Source organism: Salvelinus sp. IW2-2015, linkage group LG3, assembly GCF_002910315.2.
Source record: "Salvelinus sp. IW2-2015 linkage group LG3, ASM291031v2, whole genome shotgun sequence".
Taxonomy (NCBI): Eukaryota; Metazoa; Chordata; class Actinopteri; order Salmoniformes; family Salmonidae; genus Salvelinus; species Salvelinus sp. IW2-2015.
The window spans coordinates 23,804,556-23,830,675 of record NC_036840.1 but is presented as its reverse complement, the minus strand read 5'-3'; the positions used below and the strand labels follow the sequence as shown (position 1 = coordinate 23,830,675).

Sequence of the window (26,120 nt, the reverse complement as noted above, 5' to 3'; positions counted from 1 at the left end):
AATAGGTCCAGAATTGTCTCTAAAGCCCATCAGTCGCTTACTAGTTATATTAGTATGGTCCAGGTTTTCCAGCTCTTTTACACGTATCTATCTGTCTATCTAGGATTTGCCTCCCACTGTAAAAGGGAAGCTGGGGATGGGAGGCTTGGCGAATGTAGCAGCATGATTGGGCGGGGCTGTTGGCCAAGGTTGGAGTCCGCCAGAGGAAGGCATGGCCAGCCATTTAGAAATCTGTGAAGTCTTCGTATAATTATATCAACGGATTTATCGTGGTTATCAAAATTTTAGACTTTAGGTGACCGTAGTGTTAGGCCTAGCACTCTAAGTGCAGTGGCAGCTGGGAGGAGGTGCTCTAGTTCTTACACTATTGGACTTTTACGAAGTAGCCCAAACTTATTGGGTTAGAGCTACAGGATGCAAATTTCTGCTTGAAAAGCTTGGCCTGTTAGCGGTTCCTGAGACTGGTGTATTGTTCCTGACTTCCCTGAAAGTTGCATATCGCGGGGGCTCTTCGATGCTATTTTGCAGTTCGCCACAGGATGTTTTTGTGTCTGGTCGAGGGCAGTCAGGTTCTGGAGTGAACCAAGCGGCTATATCTGTTCCTTGGTTCCTGACAATTTTTTTAGACAACACCTTGGAAGGAGCATTCTTGATCGTGAAATATTTGGTTTAGGAAGAACTTTTAAAGAAATGATCCAGGCATCCTCAACTGACGGATGAGTCAATTAATCACGTATCGCAGAAAGATTGGTACGCCTGAGAGGCCAGGTCGATTAGAAATTAGGACACTAGCTCGCAAAGAAATAGTGTTTATTAGGGAGCTGAGACAATTGACGAGTATGTGGAGCAGTGATCGATATGACCGCGACCCAGTGGCGGAATAACAACTGGCAATGAGGCAGTGTATCGCTGAGATCTGATTGAAGACAGCCAGAGTGTATTTGATCGAGAGCAGCGATGGTCTGTCCCAACATTGCTCCTTATGTGACGTGAGTGGCAAGTTTCACTGACTTTATGCGGTTATACCGGTGCTGTTCCTTGCATGATTTTGTGTGAGATGTTACGAGTGACATGCAGAGCTTGGTATTGGTGAGAGACCTTACCGGAGCAGATGACATGGATCGTTAATCCGAGCACCCAAACGCCCTATTCCCTTATGTTATAGACTGTCACCTAATATTAACCAACTCTGAAACGCTTTAGACAATGGGGAGCGATCAATTCAACAGTGCATCGTGTACCAAGCGACACAGCCTGGATAGGCTCGCCAAAAGGAGGGCGGTCTTCAATCATGCCCCAAACACAGGGTAGCAACGAACCCAATTGCCTTTTTGCGAGCGCAAGAAAGCTTGACATCTTCTCAACCTTTTGCAGCCCCTGTGAGAGCTTGTGCGGCCGAGACAGTGAGGACGAGGTTGATCTTCTGGTAGATGCCGATTAATTTTAAAATTAAAGTTCGAACTGTTTGCGGCATAGACCAACATCAGAGACTATAATGTGTATGACAGAACTTTCTGCAGGTTGTCCTAATCTCTGCAGTACATCTGCGCCAACACTCCTCCCACCTGTTGGCAAGGGGCTTCTTACTATCTTGACGGAAACGTGTCGCTATGAATATGGTTAGTATGGAAAGTCCCAAATTTATGCGTGGGCCTTCCTAAGCCAGATATTCGGACAAGGCAAGGACATCAGGTTGGCAGAGTGTGCAGGACACAAGGAGCGCGGGTGCGTAGGGGAAGCAAAACGTTGAGGGTATGCGGAGTGCTTCTTGACAGTTGACACCCTGCAAATATAGGCCAAGCTTTTCTCCGGATCACAGCAGAGTCCGAACAAATGAGCGGTGAATGGGTACCTATGCTAGGAGGGGCCTGAAGAGTCTCACCTCAACCAACATCACCCTGCAGGAAACAAGGGGTAGTAGGATGAGCGGCCTCTCTTGAGCGGCGTGAGAAGGCTATCAAAACTTGGTCGACCATAGAAAAGCTCGTGTTTGCTGGGACAATAAGTAATACATAAGGAGCAGAGTGTGTCACGGTGTATGCCTTGTCATGCGAGAGTGCGTATAAAGGTAGGAATCCGCATCAGCGTGAAAGTGCGCAATAAAAGTGCAGACAGCTTGGGGGCTGGCATCGGTGCCACAGGCGCGCGGGTACAGCGGAGGCAAGCCCAGGCCTGGGTGATGATAAGAGAGGTTGACTCTGGACATGCTGTCTCAATGGGTGAGGTCACCGGCATGTGTGGGGGGTGGGACAAAAGGAGGTATCAGAGGTACGGAGAAGTGGAACTACAGGTCGATTGGCCAACAAAACAATGATAATGAATAACTAGCGCTGAACAAACCAAGTTGCAAAGGCATATTGATATTTGAGGGAACATCAATAAGCATAACAGTGATTGCAGGTCTTGATTCCGCGACACTGGAAGCTAGCTAAAACAACACGGGTTAAGACTGTAGACACTAGCCAGCAATACAACGGTGCTAGTCTACACAGCAAACACAGGTAAAAAATGGCAGACGAGCTAGCAGAGAGGGTCGATAATTTATTAACTACACACAGATTACCTCTGAGTTAGCACCAGGAAACTTCCGATCTATTATTATGAAAAACATCACAAGATAAAACAAGAATGGATACCGTGAATTAATGGACAGTCAACAGGCATCGGCTATGTAGCCGAGTGATCATAGTGTCCAGGGCTTGCAAGCCGTCATGAGTGTGAAGTCAGGCAGGCCTTTACTTACTTCTAAGTTGCTAAGACACGCATGCCGGCGTTTAAAGTTAGTAGCCCGGGGGTGGTCTGCTCAGACGAGGGTCTGCTCAGACATGGCATCCGCTGTCGACAGAGAATCCCACTCCGCTCCCCCCCATCTTCTGTTGGCGAAAGAGAGGTTGTGAATTGTAGAATTGTGTTTGCTAACTTGGTGCTAGCTTTGTGGCATGGCCGCTAGCTGCGCAGCTGCAAGCTAGCTGTGAGATCCAGAAGTCAGGAGTGTGCTCAGAGGATTAACGCAGGAATCCTCATCGACCCGTAGTTGTCGAGAGACAGTCCGCATGCTGTAAATTGGTGAGTAATATCCAGGCTATAAACAAGGGCTGGTGTCGGCAGAAGTAAACAGCTACTTACAGCGGCAAAAAAAAAAATGGCTAAATTAGCTTGTAGCTGATCGTAAATCGTAGTATATCTATGTATGTATCTATCTCCTGTGTCGAGGCAAAAAAAGGTCCAGTCCAACTTCGGCAAAAAAGTTTGGTAGAGCGTAGACCAAGAATTCGTTCGGCGTAGACCTCTCTTGCAAGGCTAGCGGCAGGATGGCAATAGCTCTGAGCGAGCTAGCTCAAGGCTAACTTCTGCGCTTTGCTTATCACGGGACAGAGGTGTTAGCCAGTAGTAGCCACTCGGTATATCATGTCTAAATCGCTAGCTTGATGAGATACGTGAGTGTAATTGTCCAGAGCTTGCGTCAGTTATATCCACATCAGGGTGATGCTGATAGCGAGAAAAAAGCAGTCCTATGATGACTGCTGGTTGAGGCTAGATTCGCGCTGCAGACTGCAAGAATGAAGGATATTGCCCGAGCTGAAGCTGGCTGTGTCGAGTTACAGGTGTGTAATAACCGCAGCATGCTAAACTTAACTTATGCTACAAGCGATAGCTAGTTATTCGTCCTAGCCTTTCCTCTTCAATTGGTGTTACCGCGATCTCTAAAGTATAAAATATATAGTCAGTTCCAGCGGTCTGCCAGTGTTACCTCGCGATTGGTGAGTAGGGCGAGAATGAGACATGTTACTATTCTTAGTTCCTTAGGATGCAGAAAGTAAAATAATATATAGATACGAAATGTATAGCGATAGTATGAGATACGCAAGACACTTTTACACGGACAAGACAAGACGCATATTACACACGTCCGACTGCTACCCATCTTGGGAAAGCATAGTTGCAACCTAAAACAAAAATCTAATGGACAATCAGACACTGTTTTGACTTTGTTTGAAAACGCTTTCCTTGAGACTAACATGGCCGCGCGGTCAGCTTGCAAGATGCAGAGTGCATTGTAGTTGGAACCTGTTATAGACCACCAGACCAGTACAAGTTTTATGAATTGTTGGAGACTTGTTCCAACTGTACAGACTTTGGTAAATCAGAGGTTATTGTTACTGGTGATTTTAATACAGATATGCTCTAAAAGGGCCATGCTACTTTTAAAGCTCTTAAGAATTTMTGTAATATGTTTGCTTTATACCAGCTGATTAATGAGCCCACCAGGGTCTGTCCTTCTACCCAAACCATCATTAACCTTGTGTTGGTGTCGGATAGATCAAGGATATCAAATAGTAGGGTTGTAAACTATGGGCTCAGTGATCATTCCATCATTTTCTGTAATAGGAAGGTTCAGAAAAGTTTTTAATTGTCATAACTTAATAAAAATGAGGGCTATGAAGAATTATGGTGCAGATATTTTTGTTAATTGTTTGAGCAAATTGGACTGGTCTGCTGTATTGAAATGCAATGAGGTGGAGAATGCCTGGGGCCATTTTAAATCATTGTTTTTACATGCTGTAGATAAGCAGGCTCCAGTAAAAAAAAAGGTTAGATGTCACGTTCCTGACCTATTGTTCCGTTTTCTGTTATTTATTTAGTTGGTCAGGGCGTGAGTTGGGGTGGGTTGTCTTTGTGTGTTTTTGTTTAGTCTAGGYGTGTTGTATGTGTATGGGGTAGAGAAGAGTGAGGTTGTCTAGTTATGTCTATGGCTGCCTAGATTGGGTCTCAATCAGAGACAGCTGTCATTCATTGTCTCTGATTGGGAGCCATATTTAAGGCAGCCATAGGCAGTAGGCTTTTGTGGGTAGTTGTCTATGTTGAATGTTTGTTGCTTGTCTGTGCACTTACGTTATTTAGCTTCTCGTTTGTTGTTTTGTTAGTTTGTATATAGTGTTCGTTTTGTGTTTTCTCTCTCTTCTCAATAAAAGAAGATGTATTTTGCACACGCTGCGCCTTGGTCCAATCTCTGTCAAGAAGACGATCGTGACATTAMAATTAAGCAAAGAACTGAACCATGGATAAATTATAACATTTTAAAGGCAATTAAGCGTAGAAATGAACGCTTTCTGGAGTTTAGGAAATCCAGGGCAGATTATATATTTATAGACGATAAGAAATGAAGAAATGAGGTCAACAGGATGATATAGAAGGCCAAGAAAGAATATTTTAATTACAAAATAGTTGAAAATAGGAACAATCAGAGTAAATTATGAAAGTGTCTGAAGCTGTTAGGTTATAGTAACAGATTAAAGACCAAATGTCATGTTGGTATGAATGATTCGGGAGACAGATGCAGGAATGCGTAAAATTGTTTTTTATTTCACCCAAATTACTGCGTGCGCGGGGACGAAGACCATTCAAACACGTAACAAAAACACAGGGTTGAAACCCAAACAAAAGAGCGTGGAGTACCTTGAATAAATAACACGRGCGCACGATGATTAACACACGGGACGAGACCCGTAATCATCTGCGCAATCCACAAGGGCACGAAATCCCAGAACACACAGCACAGGTATTCACACGCACCAACGGACATAGTAACAATAATCAACAAGACCATGGAAACCAAAGGGCACACTTATACAAATACTAATCAGTGGGAATAGGGGACAGGTGTGCGTGATGAAAGTTCCGGACACGTGCCTCGAGGACGATCACAGGAACTGAAGGGGTTAAAACAAGGCCTCATACCTTTTAAAGGGTTAATAAATTGTGGTATGATAAACTGTAAAGACCTCTGTGTGTGTGTTAACACCTGTTTTGAGTGTTGTGCCCTTCAGACACTATCAGAAGGCGGAAACCGCCTACGCTCAGACTCCTGTCTGGGCCCCACCGTGGCTATCTGTGGTTCTGAGAATAAGACTGGTTTTCTGAGAACACAAGGTTGCAGCAGGCCTGATGAAAACAGCCACCTGTCAGAAGATGCTTAGACTCGTTCACCTTGTTATGACCCTATACCTGTGATGAAAGTTCAAGTTTRGGTRAAACCCACTTCCGAGCTTTTAATTGCTGACACATGGTTGTTGCTGTCAGGGGGAGGTTAGATTTATTAAAATGTTGTTGCCAGGGAAAGTCACGCAAGGAGGACTGGGGATATACTGTACTCTGTACCAACTTCTGCCTATAAATGTTATTACTAAAGGAGAATTTTAATACTTAAACAAAGAGTCTGTGTTTCCTTTCTACTACCAATATGTATGTTTGATAATTATATAGACCTGATCATCTGTTGAAGAAATTGACCAACAATTTGGCGTACTAGCCAGGAGCGAGTGACCACTTCGCTGGACTAACCATTGATCCACGTGCAAGCACTACAAAATTATAAGGTAAGCAGACGTCTGTTATATCTGAAGTCTGTAATTTGCTATAGCACATTGTGGTTAATGAGTCATTCTGGCAAGTAAGTGGTGCCTCGCTGTTAAATTTATACGAACCTACATTTCTCTGTAATAGTGGAATAATTGAAAGTGTGAAATTATTGTTAGACAACCCGTGGGAGGAAGCACAGACCACCTAGGTGGAAATAGGTTATACATTCCTGGGTTAAATGTTTATGATTGTGAGACTTGGTGATAGGACTTAGGGCACAAATTCCAAGTATAAAATGTGGATTGTTGATAGAATTGAGTTGTTGAAATATTTTCTGATAACTGAATTTGTTATTGTTCCGTTTATTATGTTTTCTGTGTGTTATGACTGGATGGTGGAACATTAAATCAGGAGTTAGTTATAAAACCTATAATGCCCGTGTATTTGAATGAACTGAATGGACATTCAGATCAGATGCTCGAAGAGTTGCCTGTGGGGGTATAAACCTTAATGCATACACCCTTGCTGTATTAGGAAATAGACCTACCAATGTGTTATTGACCCATGTTATTTTAGAATGAACTAGTTTTGAAGTAGTAGTTTCTCCTTTTTAAGGAGAACATTATCACAGGGATACCAGAATCGTAGTGGGGGTTATACCAGAATCGTAGTGGGGGTTATACCAGAATCGTAGTGGGGGTTATACCAGAATCGTAGTGGGGGTTATACCAGAACTTATACCAGTTATAAATAATCTTGAACCTTTTACTGTTCCGTGGTTGCTCCATGGAGGACATTTATTTTACACCACCCATACATTACATGGTATTCAATCATCATTTACTTATCACCCTGTTCTCAATACACGTACATGACGTAAGGGATAGATTATATGCACATATAGGGATATTTTGCAGTTCATTTATCTTTACATTACACACAGAGCCTAAAATAAAAAATMTGAGATATGGCAGACGGGAGCTCGGAGTTGTCTGAGGGGCCGGTCGCAATGAAACCCTCCACCCCTCTACAGTTTTTAATTGGGAAATTCCCCACTATGGAAAAAGACAACCTGGGTTTCAAGAAATGGCATGATTGGACAAAAGACGCCTCTGAATATAGATGGCCCACAGATGGGTCATTTAAMAAAACCAAGTATCAACATGTACAGAATATCGTGTAAAGAAGACAGGTAAATAAAACCAAGGAAAATTTAAAAGATCCACCCTGTTTTCTGTGACTGCTTTAGCAATGTTGAAAACTGAAGGTAACCTATTCTGGACTCAACAGAAGGCTACCTGCTTAAAGAAACAGTTAACAAAGATCAAAGACCCTGCCTCCGTCAAGACAGAGAAGTTTCCTCTAGAATGCAGCGCRCCACCATATGCTCCACCATCCCTTCCCTACTGCGGAGATAGGTTTAAAGGAATTTATCCACTACTCCCAAACGAACTAGTAGCCCCAGGTGATAATTCTTCTCCACCACCGCCACCGGGTAGAATGTATCAAGAACTAGGGGATATATGGAATGATGCCAGGGCACACTCAACGCCTCTCTACCCTAGAGGTGCCACGGCAAAGGACCTCATGGCAGCTCAAGAAAATAAGGTGCAGAGAGAAATGGATAAAGCTGTTGACAAAATCAGACGACATTGCGATGATAAAGACAGAGACAAAAGGATAAGTCGAAGTAACTTAACGAAGGGAAAGAAGAGAAGAGGAGATAAGACGAGAGAGAGCGGAAAGTGAAGAAAGAGCAAGAAGTGAACAATACATAAGACAGTGGGAAGAAAAGAAGAGAGAGGAGAGAGAACGTGAACAATTAAAAGAACACGAAAGTGGAACTGAAGATGAAGAAGAAGATGGGTCTTGCGAGAGTCACAAGGACTCCCGAGCGCATGCCGGCGGCCAACAGAACATAAAACAGCAACTGGATCAATCGAGGGAGACATTGAGGCGCCTATCAAACATGGTGCAAAGTGAGGTAGCACTATTACAGGGTGAATTTAAAAACATACTGCCCCGAACATCACAGAGACTGGAGATGAAACGAACTGAATGGATGTAGACACAGCCAGGTGAAGATGACCGTCCTGTGGGAACTTACCCTCTGGTGATAAAAACCTCTGGTACAGGACAACCGTACTATGATTACAAACCATGGAGTTTTGGGAACTTGGACACAGCAGCGAAACCATTGCCCCGCCTATCTAAAGGAGCAGACAGGTGCATTCACACCTTTGAGACTGTTATAGCCTCACACAATCAGCTGTGCCTGGGTGACCTCAGAGGTCTCATGGCTAAGGTCCTGACCCCTGGACAGTGTGACACCGTTTGGAATCAACTACAACTTACTCAAGGCCATGTCGAACTGCCGTTTACCCATTTCAGACAAGCTCTCTACCGGCAGTTGAGGGAAATGTTTCCCACCACCAGGGACGTTGCCAGACTGGGTTAACTTCTTTTCACTGATATGATGATATCCTCGACTGGATCGATAAACTTAAGACAGAGTGGCAAGGAGAAACCACTGAGAGGTTCGACTCCTCTGATACCACTGAAAACCTCCTCTATGCCAGACTCTGCAGGAATCTCCCTGAGTGGGTCAGAGATAAACTGATGAATGTTGTGGGATGGGACAGATTTGAAGGCCCTACTAAAGAGGACCACATTAGACATCACTTCAGAGCCTGGAAAAATATGAATTATGAAGAAAAAGCAAAGAAGGCTGGCCTTGACACACAACTCAATAAATCCCAACTGGACAAAGAAAAAAAKAKKAWRRWAWMGMMGSRMMWACCCCAGCTGACCTGTAGCAGCAACATCCTCCACCGCCTGCTCCACAGTTCACCCAAGCACCTGCTACTCAGTTCCCTCCTCAAAAATATGGGAACCCACAACCATACCTACCCACACAGAGACAACCGCTGGTGTGCTGGTACTGCGGTGTGGCAGGRCATATGAGAAACATGTGCCCTCACCAACCACAGCAGCAGCAGCCACCCTGGCAGCAGAGAGGGAGAGGTCAATGGAGAGGAAATACTGTCAGGTGGAAGATCAGCCTACACTGGACAGCCTCAGCCTGCCTTTTRCCAGACTCAACCAATGAATGGTCGACAATATGGATGGCCCAACAGCCTCCTGCGACAAACCAGGCGTTGTTCCCACCACAGAATAATCAACAATAGGGAWGCCCTGAACCCCTTCTCCAGTGTCACTAGTACATATTTCCGGATGGTACCAAAGAACCAAACATTACAGCCTCACCTTACGATTCAACAATGCTCTGTTGTTAACCCAGCACAACTGCAAGTGTCTCTYGAAGATGGAGAACCACACAACTGCTCTGATCTGGTCCAACGTGACTGACCTTTACGATGAACCTCTTGWGCTCCCTGATGTTARTRTCTTTGTTGATGGCTCTACCTTTATTGATAGGGAGACTGGTAGGAAACATGCAGGGTTTGGTATAGTTTCACTAAATAGGACATTGTTGATTGAACAGCCCTTGCCTGAACATTGCTCAGCACAACAAGCTGAGCTCCTGGCCCTTACTGAAGCAAGTATATTACGTAGTGGTTTGAAGATTAACATTTATTCTGAGTCTGCATACGCCYTTGGTGTWTGCCTCTCCTGGGTTMGCGTTTGGAAGGGTAGGGACTTTGTTAGCGCATCTGGTACCCCTATTAAACACCGTTTACAGATTGAAGCCCTGCTGGAGGCCACGTTGCTTCGAGCTGAGTTGGCTATTTTTAGGGTCCGTGCCCACACAGGTAACACTGACAGCGTTAGTTTGGGTAATGCAGCTGCTGATGCTGCTGCTAAGAATGCTGCTTCCCGCTGCCATACTCATGCTGTTCTGCTTGRCTCCCCGTGTACYTCTGAAATCACTGATCTGGACCAACACCAGGCTYCGGATMCACTTAATCATCCCTTGTGGGAGTCTAGAGGTTGCTCTAGGGGCCCTGATGACCTGTGGAGACAATCCCTCTCTGGCAAACCAGTTCTGCCTCTACCTCTCGTCTCCTCTGTGTGTCGCCTGGCCAAGGGATGGGTCACGCGCCAAGGGGGGAGATGGTAAGACTAATATCTGACACCTGGTTTTGTCCAAATCTGATTGAAATGTGCAAAACACACATGTTAAATGTACTACATGCAGGCAATACAACACTGGTAAGGGTACKCCCCTGAAAACAGGGAAATGTCCAGCACCGGCCGGCCCGTTCACCCATTTACCTATGGATTTCATAGACATGGCTGAACAAAAAGAAAGACAGAAAGAGATACTGTCTGGTAATAACTGACCGCTTTACCAGGTGGGTCGAAGCATTTCCAACAGTACACTGTGATGCGAAAACAGTAGCGAAACTTCTGGTAAGGGAAAATATCCCTAGATTTGTTATTCCGGAAGTTCTTTCCGCAGACACCCATTTCACAGGAGATGTGGTTCCACAGGTGGCTGGCCAAATGGGGATAGATCTGAAGTTTATTTCTATCTACCACCCACTGTCASGCTGGAATAAAGGATTTGGAGACAGACGCTGTAGGGGTTTTTAATACACCGTGCCTAGTGAAGAATTCACGTATTATCTAAATAAACACTGGTGGTATTCGTTGTACTCAACAAAGATGGGGCGATGTGTAATCTCGCTCGTTGTTTGATAATCGGTAAGCACGTGGTGATGTGGGAGTTTACACGTAATAGCACAATATTATAATTAACATCGGCAGGCAGTAACAGCTGGCACAATGAGCAATACAGTTTGAAGTCGGAAGTTTACATACAACCTTAGCCAATTACATTTTAAACTCAGTTTTTCCATCTTGAGAGTTCCCGTGTGACAATTTATATGCTAAGTAAAATAGTCTCTTGCATTTGTTAGAGTCAGTTTAGGATGTGCTACTTTGTATTTTTGGTAAGGATAAGTTGTGAAGGATGGTTAGTAGTAATAGTGAGAGTTAGGAGTATGATTGATGTCACGTTGTGAGTTGTCTTTGCATTCAAGTGTTTCGCTGTAGTGGGGTTGCTATGGGTTTGTTTAGGCGTTTACGGATACATTCATATTGTAGTATTTTGTGTAGCATTGGCTTTTCGAAATGTTTAACTTGGTCAGATGTTACTGTTTCGGTTGGTATGGTTCCGCTTCGCGCACAGTGCTTTTCCACTATAGTATACATTGTGAATTTTTTGTCCTCCATTGCGTGAATTGATGTAGATGGCGTGTGTGTATTTAGACTGATGCGTCGAGGTTTATTTGAGGCCTCCTTAGCTCTGCTTCTATTGCTAGGCTTGGTCGAGTGTGCGTGCGTCCGGACGAAGTGATTTTTCTTGAGTTGAGGATTGAGGTCAGGGCTTTTGTGATTGGCCATAATCGTCTTGACTTTTGTTTGTCTCTAAGCCATTTTGCCACAACTTTGGAAGTAGGCTGGGGTTATTGTCCATTTGGAAGACCCATTTGCGACCAAGCTTTAACTTCCTGACAGATGTCTTGAGATGTTGCTTCAATATATCCACATAATTTTCCTCTTCATGATGCCATCTATTTTGTGAAGTGCACCAGTCCCTCCTGTAGCAAAGACCACCCACAACATGATACTGCCAACCCTGTGCTCACGGTTGGATGGTTTCTTCGGCTGCAGCATCCCCCTTTTTCCTCCAAACATAACGGATTCATTATGGCCAAACAGTTCTATTTTTGTTCATCAGACCAGAAGACATTTCTCCAAAAGTACGATCTTTGTCCCCATGTGCAGTTGCAAACCGTAGTCTGGCTTTTATATGGCGGTTGGAGCAGTGGCTTCTTCTTTGCTGAGCGGCCTTTCAGGTTATGTCGATATAGGACTCGTTTACTGCGGATATAGATACTTTTGTACCTGTTTCCTCCAGCATCTTCACAAGGCCTTTCTTGTTGTTCTGGGATTGATTTGCACTTTCACACCAAGTACGTCATCTCTAGGAGACAGAACATGTCTCCTTCCTGAGCGGTATGACGGTGCGTGGTCCCATGGTGTTTATACTTGCATACTATTGTTTGTACGGATAAACGTGGTCTCCTTCAGGCATTTGGAAATTGCTCCCAAGGATGAACCAACTTGTGGGGTCTACAAATTCTTTTTCTGGAGGTCTTGGCTGATTTCTTTAGATTTTCATGATGTAAAGCAAAGAGGCACTGAGTTTGAAGGTAGGCCTTGAAATACATCCACAGGCACACCTCCAATTGACTAATGATGTCAATTAGCCTAACAGAAGCTTCTAAAGCCATGACATCATTTTCGGAATTTTCCAAGCTGATAAAGGCATAATCAACTTAGTTTATGTAAATTTCTGACCCACTGGAATGTGAAACAGTGAATTATAAGTGAAATAATCTGTCTGTAACAATTGTTGGAAAAATTACTTTGTCATGCACACAGTAAATGTCCTAACCGACTTGCCAAAAGCTATAGTTTGTTAACAAGAAATTTGTGGAGTGGTTGAAAAACGATAATGACTCCAACCTAAGTTATGTAAACTTCGTGCTTCAACTGTATATATAACAGTACCAGTCAAAAGTTTGGAATCACCTACTCATTCAATGTTTTTCTTTATTTTTACTATTTCTACATTGTAGAATAATATGAAGACATCAAAACTATGAAATAACACATATGGAATCATGAGTAACCAAAAAGTCTTAAACAAATTAAAATATATTTTATATTTGAGGTTTCCTTCAATAGTAGCCAACCCTTTGCTTGATGACAGCTTTGCACACTCTTGGCATTATCTCAACCAGCTTCATGAGGTAGCCACCTGGAATGCATTTAAATGAACAGACATGCCTTGTTAAAAGTTAATTTGTTMAATTAATTTTCTTCTTAATGCGTTTGAGCCAATCAGTTGTGTTGTGACAAGGGAGGGGTGGTAACAAAATATAGCCCTATTTGGTAAAAGACCAAGTCCATATTATGGCAAGAACAGTTCAAATAAGCAAAGAGAAACGACAGTCCATCGTTACTTTAAGACAGGAAGGTTAGTCAATCTGGAAAATTCAAGAACTTTTAAGGTTTCTTCAAGTGCAGTCACAAAAACRATCAAGCGCTATGATGAAACTGGGTCTCATGAGGACCGCCACAGGAAAGGAAGACCCAGAGTTACTTCTGCTGCAGAGGATAAGTTCATTAGAGTTAACTGCACCTCAGATTGCAGCCCAAGTAAATGCTTCATGGAGTTCAAGTAACAGACACATCTCAACATCAACTGTTCAAAGGAGARTGRGTGAATTAGGCCTTRATGGTCGAATTGCTTCAAAGAAACCACTACAAAGAACACCAATAATAAGAAMAGACTTGATTGGGCCAAGAAACACGAGCAATGMACAATAGACCAGTGGAAATCTGTCCTTTGGTCTGATGAGTCCAAATTTGASATTTTTGGTTCCAACCGCCYTGTCTTTGTGTATGCAGAGTAGGTGAACGGATGATCTCTGCATGTGTGGTCCCACCGTTAAGCATGGAGGTGTGATGGTGTTGCGGTACTTTGCTGCCAACAGTGTCAGTGATTTATTTTGAATTCAAGGCACACTTAACCAGCATMGGTACCACAGCATCGATACGCCATCCCATCTGGTTTACGCTTAGTGGGACTATCATTTGCCAATTGAGATGGTTTGGGAMGAGTTGGACRGCAGAGTGAAGMWAAAGCAGCCGTCAAGTCCTCAGCATATGRGGGAACTGCTTCAAGACTGTTGAAAAAGCATTCCAGGTGAAGCTGGTTGAGAGAATGTCAAGAGTGTGCAAAGCTGTCATCAAGGCAAGTCATGGCTACTTTGAAGAATGTCAAATATAAAATATATTTTGATTAACACTTTTTTGGTTACTGCATGATTCTATATGTGTTATTTCATAGTTTTTTATGTCTCCACTATTATTCTACAATGTAGAAAGTAGTACAAATAAAGAAAAACCCTTGAATGAGTAGGTGTGTCGAAACTTTTGACTGGTACTGTATATATATAATTGTTTACATTGAATTAAGCATAATGATTATGGCTTCATACAGCAGGAAAAATCTGTTTCAGGTGTTAGAAAAATGCAACATTCTCCAACTTCTGGACTGGTGGCCTACCTCCCCTCTGGACCACACCCAGGCATTCCTCACATACTTTGTGCTACCTCAGATTTTTTGGGTGCATGATGCCCCTGGTCAATAGCGATTGAATGTTATTTTTTAAATCATCATTGCAAACATTGGCTAAACAGGAGGAAAACTTCTGGCTATATGACAGCAACTATAAGGATTATATCATCAAACAAAATGCTAATTGTTTTGCKCCCAATGKAATGTGTAGACTGCATATTGCTTGTGCTACTACGGCAATATCCGTTACAACAGACAGAGAACGTTGTAGCCTTCATAATATTTTTGGAACGTTCGTTTAAATCGCAGCTGTTCAGAAATATGAGGAAGAGAKATAGGATTCATCATCATATCGATCAAATTGGTTGAGGGTTCAGAAGAGGGTGAGTAAAGAGATTTCAGAAAGTTTCCAGAGGGGCGGGGGCGAAAACTCAGTTTTCCAAACATTAGCCTTTTTCCAATGGTAAACTGCCTGAGTAAGTCATCTTCATTTATCCATCATCGTTGGTGTGGCCCATAGGCTGCCGTACAGAGGAAAGTACAGGCGCGAGACCAATTGATGCAGTTAAATCATATTTGGAACACCCAATGTAGGACTTTTATTTGGAAAAAGTGCCGGAAACGCCGTATTCCTCGTCTTTAAACTCGTGTTTTTGTCGCTGTACTGAACGGACTCGTCAACAGAGGTAGATTTATTTTTATTTTTTATATAAACCAACATTATGCCCAAACGTTGATTATTGGCTTTTCATGTAGCTCTTGTTGAAGGGAAGGTCATCTCTTTGCATTTTGAATTCAGTACAAACTATAGGCTACTGTAGTTGCGTGCTTGCACAATTCAACTTTCACCTAATTTCATATCTTCAAGCTCGTCGACTGCTTGACAACTACAATAAGGAAGCACATAAATTCAGTTTAAACATATTTGTGTCCTCCATCYTGGATAAAGCAATGCAATAACTAAGGTAGCCGATTAAACTCAACTCCAGGATTTACGATGGAGTTGAGCGGTGACTAGTGTTTTTATCAAAAACTCTGATTTCAGCACTCAAAGAATAGGCTGCAATTATACAAYTCACCGCTCAACTCCATCGTAAATCGTGGAGTTGAGTTTTAATCTGCTATTATTAAGGGAGCTTGTAAGTAAGACATTCAGTTGTGATTTTGCATCCTGAATATGTGAGCCTACTGTATGTGTYTGCATTGAGAAATGTTCTCTATTTCCAGGTAATGCTGCGGTGTCTTGTTAGCAGGTGCCTTTTGACCAATCCCGTCGCAGGTCAGACAAGAAAGATGTCAGGAGYCAGTCTTGCTGGGTCTCAAAGCAGTCTTGCAGGGAAGGTTGCCATAGTCACGGCCTCCACAGATGGATGGCTGTACCAACCGTTTTGCTGGGGTTGTAGTTCATTTGTTTATAGTGAATTGCTCTCCTGCTCTATGTTCCTTATAGTGAGTTTTTCCTGACTACTTGGCCTGACCTGGAAAAAATCTGGACACTTAGTTAGCCTATATTGTGTAACTAGGGTATATCTACAGTATAGGGCCCAGAGTTTTCCCTGATTAGGGCATCCTGGCAGGAAAACTCTGGGCCCTACAGTATATCATGCAAAATATACATATTTCTCCTACTGACTGGGACTTGTGGCATCTCTTCCAGAATCGGTTTGGCTGCAGCCCAGGCTCTGGGGCAGAGAGGGGCTCACGTTGTGGTGAGTAGCAGACGCCAGTCAAACGTCGACAAGYCCGTGGCACTACTGCAGAGTGAGAAGATACAAGTGACCGGGACGACTTGCAACGTTGGGAATAGTGAAGACAGAGCTAGACTTGTTAACATGGTAAAGAAAACATCCATAAAGTTTGGTCCCATTCTAACAGTTGCATCCAGAGTAAACATCAATTGATAATTCTGGCTTGGCCTTATACAGGGAGACTTAATACATGATCACAGGCACAGCCATCAGTCACAAGCCTAAACTGAATTTCAGTGTTATTATTTTCTGTTTAGACAGTGGAACAGTGTGGTGGTGTGGACATCTTCGTTTCGAACGCGGCAGTCAACCCTTTCTTTGGGAACATTATGGACTCGACAGAAGCAGTCTGGGATAAGGTGTGTGCCTGGCATCCCTATTATCTAGGTCAGTGTTTTTTAATCTTGTTCCTGGCTCACGTCGTGGTGAGTAGCAGACGCCAGTCAAACGTCGACAAGGCCGCGGCACTACTGCAGAGTTGATGATTTGAATCAGGTTTGTAGTGCTAAGGCAAACACAAAAATGTCAACCCCTTTGTGTCCCCAGGACCAGGATTAAGAAACACTCATTTAAATAACCAAACACAAAATGCATCAAATAACCATACATTTAGGAAGATATAGTTTCACTTAGTCTGAGAAGGAGGATAGCATATGAGAAAAGTGGTATTTGAGCTATGTCCAAAAAAGAGTGTTGCGATATCAGCTGATATTATATTGTGCACTTCACACAGATCCTGGATGTGAATGTAAAGTCGGCCTTTCTTATGACCCAACTGGTGGTGCCTCACTTGGAGAAGAGGGGGTAAGAGAGAGAAAGAGGAATAGAAAGTTCGGAAATAGTTTTGTGAGCTATAACATATCTGTTTTCCAGGGGTGGGAGTGTTGTGTTTGTGTCCTCTGTCGCTGTTCTGATTTGACCTCTAAATTCCTCTTGYTTTGATCATTAGATCAATTTGCATTGTTATGGAGAATTCTTACTTTCTTTGACCTCCCCACCACCAGGCACTGGGCCCTTACAGCGTGAGTAAGACGGCCCTGTTGGGACTAACCAGAGCCCTGGCCCCTGAACTGGCCCAGAGCCACATCCGGGTCAWCTGTGTGGCCCCTGGCGTCATTAAGACCCCCTTCAGCCAAGCAGTGAGGACCCCCTCCCTTTCTATTCTGTCATCTTTACCTGTGTACCCTTTTCACTTCACCTACCCTCCTTACCCTCACTCCTCCTGTCACACATTTATCCTTTGTTTCCCTCTATAATTCATAGAGTAGGGAGTTRTGACGATTCTGTGTTCTCAGTTGTGGCAGGACGAAGACGTTGTGGACGAGTTCAAGAAGCAGCTTAGCATTAAAAGGTTTCGTTCAACTTCATTCTTGGTTGTATTATTTAGGGCACATTCTTACCCTCAAGTGTTATTGTTTTTGTGATGTGGCCACAAGTGCCTCATTGTGACTGAATTGGTAGAAATTGTGACATGGTCTGTGTTTTGATTATTGATTTATTTTAGTGGCGTACACCATGAAGTAATCTGACACTATTCATCAAGTACAAAATTAAATGCATAATCGTAGCATGTGCAACTACCACCTTGTCACATAAGGTTATTTCATACAAAAAAAAAATACATCCATTCTTGTTATTCTCCCAGGTTTGGCAAGCCAGAGGAGATCGGTGGAGTAATCGCCTTCCTGTGCTCTAAGGATGCGTCTTACATCACTGGAGAGACAATCACTGTGACTGGAGGGATGAGCTGCAGACTGTGAGGCTGATTGACTGGAAAGTGTTAATAGAATCTGGAAACGATGCTTTTGTAATATAATGGACTGTAAGACAGGAAGATTCACTATACATTTAAGTCATTTCTTTCTCTCAAAATAAAATGACTCGAGGACATGAAGCCAGGAAGCGATGGGGAAGTGGACAGTCGCCACCACTGATATTCTTTCTGGGTATGTTTTTCCAGTGGGCACTATACAGTGGAGTCAAAGTTAACAAATAAACGCCATGTTTTTTACTACGCTTTTAAAAAGCCATCACAGCACATTGTAAGCATTTGATCTCACAAGCAGGGTCTAAACTCAGGCCAGTTTATACCTACATTGCCTTAATAAAAAGGACTATACTGCTATTCATGTTTTGGATTATTGTACTTCATTAATAGAGAACTACATGGTAATTAGTGAAACCAAGAGAAGTGTGTATAAAAGACAGCCAAAACAGTGTAATAGTTTGTAGTTTACACAGTAATAAAGACATTGAATGTGAAAAAGGTATTACTATACGACTTGGCAGATGCTTAATTTACATTTAATTCATGACATTATAGCTTAAACAGTTATTAGAATACATTTTTATGAAAAGTTATGACAAGATACAAAAGTACATATTAAAACCCCACTCATTTAKAGAGAGAGTACATAAGATAATTAACAAATACTTGATTGAAAACTACATTAGAAAAAACATTTTCTCCAAGTTGTTATTACAACCAGGCATCAGAATCTGAAGATATTGAGCTGAAATAAAAATCGGTTGAACTCTTGACAATTACTTAAATTGTCAACCAATATGAGAAAGCTCTTGCCTCAGTTATCGCAGCCATCAACATCTGAAGATATAAGTATGACCCCTAAAAGAAAATGTGTTGGGACATCTGAACTCTTGACAATGACAGCACACAGGCTGTAAGTATTGGTGACATAGGTTAATCCTCTTGATTTCAAAATAAAAGTCAACAGGTTTTTAAATAATGCTTATTGCAAAGTGATTCAGATACAAAGAATCCTAAAACTGCCAATCATACACTTTTACAACCATGGTTGTGTTCAGTTGGCCAAACTGAGCAAAATGTTTTTGCAGCAAGAAACGTGTTCCTATTGGAAAATTTCAGATGGTACCCTTCCTGTTTCAAAATGCATTTTTTGCTCCCCATGGATGGTGAAAGGATTTTGCCATAGGTCTGTGAATTATTGAGCGTGTCATCGGTGTCCGTTGCCGGGAGACAGCAGGTCGTGCCAGGCCGGGCTTCCAGAACTCCCTGAGAGTGGGTACATAGGTGTCGTGCTTGGTCTTATAGTAGCGCTTCATAAACAGCTAGAAGAGACGGAGCACATTAGAAAGACATGGTAGTAGTTACTTTTTTTTGGTCTTCAGGTGCAAAATGTTTTGTTACGATGTAACCTACTGAACATGAGGGGGGAACTAAAGGTGCATCTCGATATTCTAAAGTAACTTCAACAGGATCAATTCTTACCCTGCCTTTGAAATTCTTTGTCGCTTCATCCTCTGAATCTCCTATGACATCATCATTGTCACTGGTTACTGGTGAGGTCAGTATTTCTAGATGGAGACAAGATGGAAAAACATAAGGCTTAAAATAACAAATCTAAGAGTGTTACTGGGTTACCATTGCACTGTAAACTAATTCATAAACAGTACAATGAGTTCATGCTCACAGAAATGATGAAACATTTATCATCTTTTAGGGGGTGGGGAGATTACCTGTGCTTCTTCTCATTTGAGGCAGAGGAACAATGGAGGGAGAGCTAACTGAAGGAAGCACACAGTTCCTGAAAAATGGGAGGTGTAACAATGAGTAAATGTCCAACATTTCTGTTAGTATTGATAATCTTTTTACAATATACATCGTTATGGCTCTAGTTTTAAGTATTGGTACTAGTAGTATTTTACTAGTTTAGTTGCCAAATCTGTTTGAGCTTTAATCAATTCCACAATTGTTTGTCGTCATGCCATGTATGAAATGACAATGAACAACAGCGGAGTTGGCTAAAGAAACCYCAGCCAGATCTGGCAACCAGGCTAGCATAAAAAAAAGTAGTCTCGGTTGTTTAATTAATCAGCACCGTCTCTCTCTTACTCTTTGTCAGCTGATGCTGGAAGCGCCACATCTAGGGTCAACGAGCTGTCATTCAACTTCCGTTGCTGGGTCGAAGGAAGCCGACGCACCGTTATCGTCAGCCTCTTGTTCTGTCCCCATGGAGATCTCCCTGCTGTTGGTGTCTTGTTGCTGCAGGAAGGACTGCGAGGTTGTGACCTCACATGTGCAGTGATGTCTGTGGAAGTCAGTCGGGGGATGAGCACTCTGGGTTGGTTAAGCAGACAGGATGTGATGTAAGAGCAGAGGTGCTGGTCTTCCGGAACCTTGAGGCCTGCAATCCCCAACTGAACCAAACAGTCCCTTTGAAGGTCCCTCTCAGTCTCTTCATCTGTATCACTCGTCAAATCCTTCTCTTCACTCCTCCTCCTCCTCCTCTTCCTCCCTCTTCTCACGACTATCACCTCCTCGTCCTCTTCAGATTCCCCCTCAGTATATTTTGACCTTGCCGTTGACTCGGCTTTCTTCTCCACTTCTCTTGAATCCGATTGGATAGTAACGTCTTCCTRGCAAGTTCTTGGCCTGTTATTGGCTGAAGCCATGACTGGCAGGTCTTCGTTGCAAATCCCACCTATCACAGGCGTGATGGGTGATGACCTGTTTTGTGTCTGTCTGTGATTGGTCAATGGGGTTAAAGACTGAGGGTTTGGGGTGGAAACAAAGGCAGGCTTAGATCCTGATTGTTCGCTTTGCTGAGATCTTCCAGAGGGAGGGAGAGATAGGGATGAGAGGATGGAGTCGCCCATACAGGGAGGAAGAGAAGCTGAAAGGAGATAAGACTGATGAGGTTAGCTGAAACGTTAAACACCTAACCAGGTGTTGTGAGATATGGCTGGTGACGCCAACCTAGTCTGCCTGGAACGCGCCCTATGTAGACCCACCTGCCAAATCCAGGTGTCCCAGGCAGATCTGGTGCTGGAGCAGTGTCCTRAGGAGCTGGGGTTGGGAGGCAGCCTTCGCACACTCCTCTAGGACAGGAGGGGCAGCAGTGAGCCAGGACACCGTCTGAGCCAGGTTAGGCACTGGGAGAAGTTGGTTCAGTCTGAMCAGGAACTCCCACAGCAGTTTCTCCAGTTCCTGGTCAAACTGAGGGCCATACTCTGAAGGAAACTCCACCTGAAGGGAAGACGAGAGAAGAGTGAGGTGGAGGGAGAGAGAGAAAGGGACAAACAGAGAGAGCGTGAGTGTGAGAGAAAAATAGGGGGAGAGAAAGAGGGAGACAAACAAAGAGAGCGAGAAGGGGGGCAGTTCCTAATTTGATGGTCTCCCAATAAAATCTGTTCATTTAAACATTGCATCTGGGAGGAGGCAGTCTCACCATGTAGAACAGTGCTCTCTCTGTGGGGTCTCTCAGGAGGACTTCCACCAGGCCATGCAAGTTGGTGACTGCGGTCTCAATCTTCACATCCTTCTTCTGCAACATAGGCATGCAAAAACATAACTTACAGCAAACACTGTATTTCTCATAAAATGATTGGGGAAAATGTGTTAAAAAGGTGATAAAGGCCCATTCAAATACCACACTCGTGGTACAGAGAATTGCTGACTTAGAGGGGTCAGTATTTGACTGTCACTCACCAGTGCAGAGGAAGGAATAAGGGCACGGATCCTGTCCAGCTGGGGAAGGATAACCGCTGGATCTGGAGGGTCCAGGCCATGGCACACTTCTAAGATCAGCTATAAACAACCAGAGCAGTGAAAATTAGGGACTGAACAGAGATAGACAATAGCTCATACAGTGGAAGCACATACTGTATACATACAAGGTTGTATTCATTAGGACACACCATAGCAAAAGAAAACAAAATCGAGTCTCTTATTGGACAAGTTGAGATAGTCCCACCATGTTTCAGTTTGTTTTCTTCCGTTATGTGCCAAATTAATACAACCCTTTTTCACTACAACATAACTGTCCCAAAAGTCTCACCCACCCGTGCCCTCAGCCCCAGAGCCAGCTTGGCCTGGTGTCTAGATGTGAGCAAGCCAGGGACTGTCTCGCAGGTTGACGTCACAAACTCCTCCAGCGTCCCATAATGCATCACATCGCGTTCCTTTATCACCTTCCACATGGCGGCAGAGACCAGCCGGAGAGGAGGGGCCAGGAGGCGTAAGGAAGATAAGGGGAGGGAGATGTCTGAGGGTGAAGGAGAGGGATGAGTGACTGGCTGTTCTTTAAAAAAAAAAAAAAACATATTACTGACAACTTCCTACCACAGTAACCACACAAATATTAATACAAACAATATTGGGCAAAATGATACAAATGTAGGTAGTTGTGGTTAGTAACCATTTACTGCAAGCCCTTAGCCAAGCTAACGTTAATGGTTGATGACACCAGAATTTATTGACTGGGTTGTAAAACTGTCTGGCAACTGTCAATGTCACTGATTTTACACTGACTAGCGGTCTTGTTTRACGAGACTAATTGCTACTGGTAAAAGAGATGGTTGAACAAGCTAGTATYGCAACCACCGCAGGGTTTGGAATGTTCTGAACTGATTAAAGTAATTTAGCCCGCCACGGCAGTTAGTTATGCCGTGTCTTTACTGTCAATGGTTGCTAGCTACTGCTACTAGTTCACTAGTGTCAATGCAGAGAAAACAGTTAGAAACCAAATATAATCAAAGTTAATTACCCATTTCAGATAACTTCTTAGTTGCCATATCGTCCAGTCCGAATTTAGGGAAAGTTTGCTCGATTTCTATAGCTGGGATAGTTAACGTTGTATGCTAACAACGTTAGCTAGCTAACAAAGTGCTTATTCTGAGATTGCTGGATATTGTTAACGACGAGGTTACAACAACAGTGATTAACTAGCTATACAAACTGAAAATATGCAACTCTTGAAGTTCTGTAACTATTACACTGACTTTGAAAGTTTGGACATTTTAAAAAGAAAAACAATCTGTGTTCTTTTATAGCTCAATCACCATGTCTTCTCCCGCCTTGTCCAGAAAACTTTCCTTTCAGGATGTGACGTATTGTGATGGCTCTCGCAGTAGTATTGCCGCGTTCAAAACAACTGGGAAATGAATTCAATTTCAATTGAAGAGGATTTATTGGCATGGTAAACATATGTTTACATTGCCAAAACAATTGAAATAGAGAATAAACAAAAGTGAAATAAACTATAACAAATTAACAGTAAATATTACACTCACAAAAGTTCCAAAATAATAAAGACATTTCAAATGTCGTATGTCTATATACAGTATTGTAATTATGTGCAAAGAGTTAAAGTACAAAAGGGAAAATAAATAAACATAAATATAGGTTGTATTTACAATGGTGTTTGTTCTTTAACTGTGATTGGACACTGTGGTATTTCACCCAATAGATATGGGAGTTTATCAAAATTAGATTTTTTTTTTTCAAATTCTTTGTGGGTCTGTAAAATCTAAGGGAAATATTTGTCTCTAATTTGGTAATGTATTTGGCAGGAGGTTAGGAAGTGCAGCTCAGTTTCCACCTKATTTTGTGGGTAGTGTGCACATAGCCTGTCTTCTCTTGGGAGCCAGGTCTGCCTTCAGATAACTTCTTAGTTGCCATATCGTCCCGTTTGAATTTAGGGAACGTTAGCAAGATTTCTATACTTAGCTAGAATAGCTAAGCAAGGCTATACTCACTGAGTCTGTACATAGTCAAAGATTTCCTTAATTTTTGGTCAGTCACAGTGGTCAGGTATTCTGCCACTGTGTACTTACTCTATGTTTAGGGCCAAATAGCATTCTAGTTTGCTCTGTTTCTTTGTTGTAAATTCTTTCCAATGTGTCAAGTAATTATCTTTTTGTTTTCTCATGATTTGGTTGGTTGTGTTGCTCTCCTGGGGCTCTGTGGGGTCTGTTTGTGTTTGTGAACAGAGCCCCAGCCAGATCCTAATTGYTATGTCAAATMTATTTATATTTTTTTAATGCATAGAARGCCCTTCTTGCCTTGTCTCTCAGATCGTTCACAGCTTTGTGGAAGTTACCTGTGGCGCTGATGTGTAGGCTGAGGTTTGTATKGTTTTTTGCGTGTTTTAGGGCAACGGTGTCTAGATGAAATTTATATTAGTGGTCCTGGCAACTGGACCTTTTTTGGAACACCATTATTTTTTTCTTACTGAGATTTACTGTCAGGGCCCAGGTCTGACAGAATCTGTGCAGAAGATCTAGGTGCTGCTGTAGGCCCTCCTGGATGGGGGACAGAAGCACCAGATAATCAGCAAACAGTAGATTTGACTTCAGATTCGAGTGAGGTCGGTTAGGGAGGTCAACCCTCCCTAACGACGCTAGGCCAATTGTGAGTCGCCCCACGGACCTCCCGGTCGCYGCCGGCTGCGACAGAGCCTGGGCGCSAACCCAGAGACTCTGGTGGCACAGCTAGCGCTGCGATGCAGTGCCCTAGACCACTGCYCCACCCGGGAGGCCCTTAAAACAGCCAACTTTCCGGGACATAGACATGTCTTACATGGGCAGAAAGCTTAAATTCTTGTTAATATAACTGCAGTGTCCAATTAACAGTAGCTATTACAGTGAGAAAAGACCATGCTCTTGTTTGAGGAGAGTGCACAACAACAAAAAACTTTTATCACAGCAACTGGTTTGATACGTTCACCTCTGAAGGTAAATAATGTACTTATATTCAGTAATCTTGCTTTGATTTGTCATCCGGAAGGTCCCAGAGATAAAATGTAGAATAGTTTTGTATGATAAAATCAATTTTTATGTTCAAATGTAGGAACTGGGGTCTACAGTTTGACCCCACTGCTGTCTCTGGCTCCACACCCACCCCGTCCGGCCATCTAGATGTGTGAAAGTTAGTTTATAAGCTAATGATCCATCATATACAATATTCCTGGGAGTGTGTAAACTTACATTTTTTATTACCATAGCATTTTGTATGTTCTCTATAGTTATGTACTTAAAAATGTATCAATTGACAAATTTGGCACATTTGGGCAAACTCCTGGCAGACTTGATACAAAATATTGTGCAGTAATGTAATTCTTCACTGGATCAGTCTGAAACTTTGCAACCACACMGCTGCCATCTGGTGGCCAAAATCTAAATGACACCTATCTGAAAGGATGGCATTTCTCTTACATTTCAAAGATGCATTATCTTTGTATTATCTTTAACCAGATCTAATGTGTTATATTCTCCAACATTAATTTCACATTTCCACAAACTTCAAAGTGTTTCCTTTCAAATGGTATAAAGAATATGCATATCATTGTTTCAGTTCCTGAGCTACAGGCAGTTAGATTTGGGTATGTCATTTTAGGCGAAAATTGAAAACAAGGGGTTAAGAAGCCTTTTGGACCTAGATTTGGCGCTCAGAGAGAACAGTCTATGACTAGGGTGGCTAGAATCTTTGACAATTTTTAGGGTCTTCCTCTGACACCGCCTGGTATAGAGGTCCTGGATGGCAGGAAGCTTGGCCCCAGTGATGTACTGGGCCGTACGCACTACCCTCTCTAGTGCCTTGCGGTCAGAGGCCGAGCAGTTGCCATACCAGGCAGTGATGGAACCAGTCAGGATGCTCTTGATGGTGCAGCTGTATAACTTTTTGAGGATCTGAGGACCCATGCCAAATCTTTTCAGTCTCCTGAGGGGGAATAGGCTTTGTCGTACCTTCTTCACAACTGTCTTGAGGTGTTTGAACCATGATAGTTTGTTGGTGATGTGGACACCAAGGAACTTGAAGCTCTCAACCTGTTCCACTACAGCCCCGTTGATGATAATGGGGGTGTGCTCGGTCCTCCTTTTCCTGTAGTCCACAATCATCTCCTTTGTCTTGATCACATTGAGGGAGAGGTTGTTATCCTGGCACCACACGGCCAGGTCTCTGACCTCCTCCCTATAGGCTGTCTCATCTACACATCTAGATGTGTATAAGAGACAGCCCTATAGGCTGTCTCATTGTTGTTGGTGATCAGGCCTACCACTGTTGTGTCATTGGTAAACTTGATGACCGTGTTGGAGTCTAGCCATGCAGTCATGGGTGAACAGGGAGTACA

The 26,120-nt window shown here is 43.0% G+C and overlaps 1 protein-coding gene and 1 pseudogene across 2 annotated transcripts; one reads left to right on the top strand and one right to left on the bottom strand.

The window, feature by feature from the left end:
* Positions 1–15,033: 15,033 nt before the first annotated feature.
* LOC111953192 (dehydrogenase/reductase SDR family member 4-like) lies at positions 15,034–18,352 on the top strand (annotated as a pseudogene).
* A 163-nt stretch (positions 18,353–18,515) lies between these two features.
* On the bottom strand, positions 18,516–23,083 carry tinf2 (TERF1 (TRF1)-interacting nuclear factor 2). 2 transcript variants are annotated; one of them, XM_023972289.2, is made up of 9 exons: positions 22,755–23,083; positions 22,051–22,284; positions 21,698–21,796; positions 21,438–21,533; positions 21,001–21,235; positions 20,102–20,882; positions 19,726–19,793; positions 19,478–19,563; positions 18,516–19,317 (listed from the first exon to the last, which is right to left on the bottom strand). In XM_023972289.2, exons 2-9 carry the CDS (start codon positions 22,186–22,188, stop codon positions 19,132–19,134), a joined length of 1,689 nt encoding a protein of 562 aa, XP_023828057.1. In that variant the 5' UTR covers positions 22,189–22,284; positions 22,755–23,083; the 3' UTR covers positions 18,516–19,131. The 2 variants fall into 2 exon arrangements, with proteins under 2 accessions (XP_023828057.1, XP_023828050.1); XM_023972282.2 differs by having other exon boundaries at positions 22,051–22,253.
* Between the last annotated feature and the right edge of the window lie 3,037 nt (positions 23,084–26,120).